A 6,579-nucleotide genomic window follows, 5' to 3' on the forward strand; every position below is an offset into this window, starting at 1 on the left:
TAATAGAATGGTATTGCCAAGGTCAAAGATTGGCTGAATTTTGGAAATAGAAAAAAAAAGGAGAAAGTGAGTTCTATTTTTGTCTTCCACCTTTTTCCTGTCTCTCAAAAGGTGTGTGATCTTTAATTAGGTAAATTTAGAGATGGTGGTATAAGAGCTTGCATCCACATTTGTAGTCTAGAGTGGCTAGCTATCTGTAGAACAAAGTTGTTTCTGACTGATTTGTGACTGCAACCTCCCAAGACTTTAGTTTGGATTAATTGCATCTCAGACAAATGAGAGATGATAAAACATAGTAAACCTGATGAAAACCCTACTCATGCATGCAAAACACAGATGACATTGCATATGTGAGACAGGCTGATTCACAATTTACAAGAAAATCAGTCATTAAATTTAGGTTGATACCATCTACTTTGCCACTCTGAATTGAATTATGTAGAAATTGTGAGTGACAACTGCTTGACTGCATGATGATGAAATAGCTTCAGACAATTACACACCAGAGAATGAAGTTTGGAAAACTGAATGGGACACTTACTACTCAGCAGGTAGCTTCTTAGTAAAGGTGTGTCACCAACTGAGTAAAATTCCTGAATAAACATAATCACAAGATAAAAGAACTTACTAAAAAGACCAAGTACGATACCGCAATAAATATTTTTACATACCTCAGATACTATGGTAGAACTGTATTCAGATGTATCATACGTCCATCCATCTTTGCAAGGCACCATTTCTCGTGAAGTCATATTTAAGTAAGCACTGTCCATATTCAATAGGTCCCATTGTGGTGCTGGGAACTGAAGGCACTTCTCTAACTTCTTCTGATTATCCAATGGAATTAATAATCTTTGGATCTGACTAACTGTTAGGTTAACGCAATGGCTGTAGTTGCAATGGAGCTGGACTTTGCAGTGGTGTTCTGGAATGGCAGCACTAAAATTCTGAATTACATTGTGACTGGCAAGCATAAAAAAGGGTAAAGCCAGTAAAACCATGTTTATTAGCTGGAAAACACCCACACCACCAGCTTCTTCAAGCAGGTCTGCAAATCCCATGATGGCATATGGGAGGACCAGCAGAAAACAAGAATGCTTTTAAGTTCAAGGTTTGTAATGAGATCCTCAAGAGCTGACATGAATTGTGAAAAGAAAAGAAAAAAAAAAATGAAAACCCACTGACAATATCTACTGAGACTTATGAGTACACAAGAAATTTGTAGATGATTAGGTCAAGGTATTTTACATTTTAAAAATTGCAATCTTAACATAAGAAGTACTGAAACATGGAAAATCATAAACTGTGACTACAAAATATCTTCTGTGGAATAACAGCAGTGAGTATAATACAGTGCAATTCTGAAGCACATTCTGATTCAAGTTGTGCACTGTACTTTCACTGTTCATATGTTATGTGGTGTACATGCGTGGATGTGTTTGCACGAGTGTGTGCATGTCTGTGAGAGAAAGAGATCATGCACCTACAAATTTTCTCTTTCCCTCTCTCACTCTACATTTTTTTTTACACAAGAACCCTGATATTGCTTTCAGTAAGATCACTTTAAATTTACCTTGTACAGCAGAATGCCTGTCACCTCTACTGACCTTGCATGCCGAGGAAATGTATTTCTGCCATTGAAGTGGTCCCACTTCGTTAAAGCACTTGAGAGTGCCTCAAATGCTCCTGCTTATGTTTTTCATCACTTTCAGATTTACACTGAGGTACAATTCCAGTTTAACTAAACTGTGTGTCTCATCATTTAATATGGTTACTCATTCACCTTTGTATATCAAGGAAGGAAAGCTTATTAGAAGCAAAACAAGTTAATATTCTGCATAACTACTTTTATTCACCCGAGCTGCCTTTTGCAAATTACTTGTTTAAAGGACCAATAAAAACAAAGCATTGCTTATTGCCATATCTCTCAACCTCCTAGTGCAAGAAATCTGGACAAAGCCTAAAATAATGGGGGACAAAGGCACAAAAATACGGACACATTTTAAATATTACTCTTATAAACTTAGAAATTTACTAGAATAACAGGATTTGTGTTTGCATGCATCTTCTGAAGGATAAAAAGTCGAAAACTCAAATGTATGTCATTATTTAATAACTTCAATCCTTAGTAATTTGCCAGAAAACCAAACATTTTATGCATAATAAACCAAAAATACAAGGCAAAAATCTGAACATTCTGTGAAAATCTGGACAGTTGAGACGTATGCTTATTGCAAAACTTTTTGACAGTGTCAAGGTACAAAAAAGAAAATTACTTCCTTAATGTTGGTCAGTACAAAAACAGGTATATTGCAACAACAGAAGCCCATATTGATGTTTACAAAAGGAAAAAAACAAACTAGTGGGATCTCTCATGGCTAGACATTAAAAATAAGAATTATAGACATAGTTATGCAGGCTTTTTAAAAATAAGTGGCAAAGACACAAATTCCAAACCTAGTTCTCAACTCTTAGAAAACAATATTTTATTTATTACACAAACCTGAACCTGCGTATCCCATTAATCTTTTTTTGCTGTTTTATAGGTTTGAGTTGATATTCCCAGTTATCTAAATGGGTTGCATTAATTAAGGTGTTTTAGGAATATGTTTTAGACAGTTTCCCTATTTTAGATCTGGGATTGAGGGGTTGTTTCTAAGGTTCATTTAAACAGAATCTCATTGGTGTTTCTCTTTTCTATTTCTAAGGTCCTTTTAAATATTTTGTCATACCAGTTACATTTGTGACATGGTACACATAAATCAGGTCCCAAATTAAAGTAGCAAGTATAATGTCCACTGAATCGCCAATACAAAAGAAGCAAGTTTAATGTCAACTGAATCGCAATACAATAATGTTTTACAAAAACAAACGTTTTCGTCATCAACTTCCTCAGTAATGATCACTATAATAAACCTGTTCCTTATATAGTGTATTACACCCTAATTAATGTTTAAACTGTCCAATCATAATGAAGCAAAATGAAATACATAATGAATAATAGATTAAATAATTAAATACATCAGCTAAACCACAGCAGATTGTATTGTAAAACATATGAAGTATAAATATAAATGTTGAATTCATTCCAAAGGTTAAAACCATATATTTATATCATAAAAAAATACTGTTTCAAATAGATTGAAAAATAATTAATTCTTCCTCAACCATATATTAGGCTCTGTTATAAATATATATTGAATTGCACCATCTAGTGGTGAAAACAAAATATCACAGTATTTAACCTAAAAATAAAAAAATATGCTTGTTAAAAACTCCTACATATGTAAAGCTTAAATAGTTAATTTTAATGAATTTTAATAAATATTTTTGATAAATATTTTCTTAATAAATATTTTCTAAATAAATATGTAAAATCCATATATAAAATAACTATTAAAAATGCATAAAAACTTATTTAAAGTGCTAGAGCTTTGCTGCCCTTAATTTAAGCACTGGAGCAAGAGACACCATGTCATTTAACCCCAAATTTCTACCTGAATCAAGTAATAGCTGCCAATGTAACTCCCTATATTCAACTCTTGGAATATATATGGAACTGGTGGTTATTGGTTTTTTATTAGTTTATATTTTCCGCCATCGGCTCCTGTTTTGTGTTTAACATTTGTGACATGCTTAGAAGTGTAGTGAGGGTTATCTTAGGAATTGCTAGTTTTATAGCTTTCGTTTTCCACTTAGTTTAAACTTAGTTGAGATAGCTAGAAAGAGATGTATTTTTGTAGGTAATGTTGTTACCAAATGCAGTCCCAAAAAGGTACTCTGGCTTTGTAGGTAATGTTGTTACCAAATGCAGTCCCAAAAAGGTACTCTGGCTTTCGCCACCCAAGAAAATTATTTTCCTGTATCCCTGTTGAGCAGAGCCACAGAATTGATCCCTGGGGTGAATTTCCTATTTTCCATCCAATCATCAAGATTTTTCTTGAAGAGTGCTAATAAGGAGCTTTGTTTGATATAGATAGGTAGTTTGTTCCAGAGTATGGGAAGTCTCTGGGACAGGAATCCATCCCTCCAGCATGTTCTGTTTATTGTGGTGACAAGGCTTAGGTCCCTAGAGCATGTAGCTGGGAAGAATTGGGATTTCTTTAAGTGGAGCATGTCCAACAGCTCTGGGTTTGACATAGCTTTGTACGTTAGGCAGAGATCGCCTCTGAGTAGGCGATATGTGACGGAGTAAAGCTGGAGTTTTTTGAGACGGTCTGAGTAGGGCATCTGTTTGAGGCCAGTAATCCTCTTTGTGAGGTATTTCTGTGGCCTTTCCAGCTGTAGATGTCTTGTGAGGCACATACCAAAAGGGGCATTGTTCTCTATAATGGGTCTAATGAGTGATGAGTAGAGGGGAACAATGACTTCTTTTTTTCTGGTTGAGAAAACTTTTGTGATGAGGTGAGCTATGTAGAAGGATTTCCTGACCACTGTGGCGATGTGATTATCAAAGGAGAGACTACTATCCACTTGTGTCCCAAGGTCTCTTATCACACTTTTGGCATTAAGTAGACTACCACTTATGTGGTAATTCATGGGTACAGAGTTTTTACCAAAGGGGATGACAATACACTTTTTGGCATTGAGCTTCAGGCCATGGCTTTGACACCAGGCATCTGTCTCTGTGAGGCCCTTTTGTAGTATGTCCACATCGTTAGGAGTTTCGATTATGGATCCTAGTATGCAGTCATCTGCAAACTTTGTTAGCCAAAGACCTTCTGTGTTAGCCTGTACTTCAGAGAAGTAGATACTAAACAGGAAAGGACCAAGGACTGAACCCTGTGGTACTCCACTTGTCACTGGTATGAAGTCTGATTTGGAGTCTGCTATTTTCACAGTGTGGGTTCTGTCCATGAGCCAGTTGGCAACCTATCTTGTGACATATGGATTTATACCTAGTTTAGTGAACTTATCTATAATTCCAGAGTGGGGGATGGTGTCGAAAGCCTTGGCGAGATCTAGATAAGCTGTATGAACCACCTTACCCTCATCTATGGCTTTGGTGACTGCTTCAAAGAAGTCAGTGAGGTTTAGGAGACATGATCTGCCTTATACAAACCTGAACTGGGTAGGTTCCAGAATTTGGAGATTACCAATGTCTTTGTTTATGTGTTCCATGATGATACGTTCCATGGCTTTGAAGACTAGGCTCGTCACGCTAATGGGGCGGTAGTTCCCGGGGTCCGTCATGGCTCCCCCTTTGTGGAGTGATTGAACCATCATGGTGCGCCATTCAATGGGCACAAAGCCTGAGGTGAGGCTATGATTGAACATAGTACTTAGGTGGGGTGCCAGTTCATTCTGTAGTTTGTGTAGAAAGCAGCCTGGGATATTGTCAGGTCCCATGGATGCTGTGTTCTTGACTTTGGAGAGTGTGTTTTTTTACCTGTGTAGCCGTGATTACAGGAACTTTGCATTCTTCCGGTATAGAGATGGGCCGTCTAGGGGGTGAGAGGGGGGTAAAGTTAGTACTGAACCTATCTGCCAGGATGTTGGCAATATCACATGGTTCTGTATATTTAGTGCCATTGTACTGTAACTCAGAGCAGATCTGAGTGTTGTCATTGAGATTCCTGACATAGCTATAGAATGCTTTGTGGTTGTCTTTAGAGTCAGTGGCAATTGTAACTAGCTTTGGAGGATTTTATGAGGGATCTCATCTTCTTACTGAGGTTGACCAGGGAGTTCCTCCAGTCATGGGATTTTACTCTTTTTTGCAACAGTTTCTTTCTTCTGTTGTAGAGTTTGTTTATGGCAGAGGACCACCAGATTGTCTTCCTTTTTTTGGAGGATAGCATCTTGGTTCTGTTAGGGATAGCATGATCCATGCACTCGTGTAAGTGCTTATAAAGTACATTTGTGTAGGATTCAGCAGTCGTACCTCTATTGTCCATCTGCATGGGTGTCATGAAGTTTGCCACTTCTGTCTTAAGAAGTGTGAAGTTGGCTTTGGAGAAGCTTTTTACGGTGGTTTCCCTAATTGGGGGCAGGGGCAGGATGTGGATGTCTAAGGTGATTAGCTTGTGGTTAGATCTGACCAATGAGGAATTGACCTCTGGTGTGGAACACTGGTTGCCCATATTGGTAATGACCAGGTTTAGGATATTGCTGCCCCTGGTGGGGGTGTGAATAAGTTGATCCAAGGCATTGGAATTTATGAATTCCAGAAAACGTTGAGCAAAAGTGTTGGTACATGAGTAGTTTTCCCAGTTAATGGTGGGATAGTTGAAATCACCCATTATTAGGGTGTTGGGTTGTACCCTAATACTTTCCAGTGTATCAAGAAATGAGGAGTGGGAATCCTGGGGCATGGTGGGGAGTCTGTAGCAAGCTACAATTTGGATTGCAATCTTGCCCACAGTTAGTTGCACTTGGATAATCTCGGATGCATTATGCTGTGCAACTAGCCTGGAGGTGTTGATATCCTTAATGAATATGAACACGCCTCTACCGTTAGTGCTTCATTCTGGGTTAGGTGGCCGAAAGGTGTGGTATGAATTATAGCCTGGTAATGCACGGGTGCTCTCTGGAGCTTTGAACCAGGTCTCTGTCACTACACAGATGTTGATGTTCTCC

General features: G+C 37.8%; 1 protein-coding gene across 1 annotated transcript in view; it reads right to left on the minus strand.

Annotated features, from left to right (window-relative positions):
• The window catches only part of LOC122805295 (solute carrier family 22 member 6-B-like), a 183,451-nt gene extending 182,387 nt beyond the window's left edge, over positions 1–1,064 (minus strand). Inside the window, exon 1 of the mRNA XM_044075383.1 lies at positions 672–1,064. Within this exon, the coding sequence (XP_043931318.1) occupies positions 672–1,061 (390 nt within the window). The 5' untranslated portion in view covers positions 1,062–1,064. The remainder of the gene's footprint in view (positions 1–671) is intronic.
• Positions 1,065–6,579: the final 5,515 nt, after the last annotated feature.

The sequence above is a fragment of the Protopterus annectens genome, chromosome 6.part1, assembly GCF_019279795.1.
Source record: "Protopterus annectens isolate FY-2018-M chromosome 6.part1, PAN1.0, whole genome shotgun sequence".
Lineage (NCBI taxonomy): Eukaryota > Metazoa > Chordata > Ceratodontiformes > Protopteridae > Protopterus > Protopterus annectens.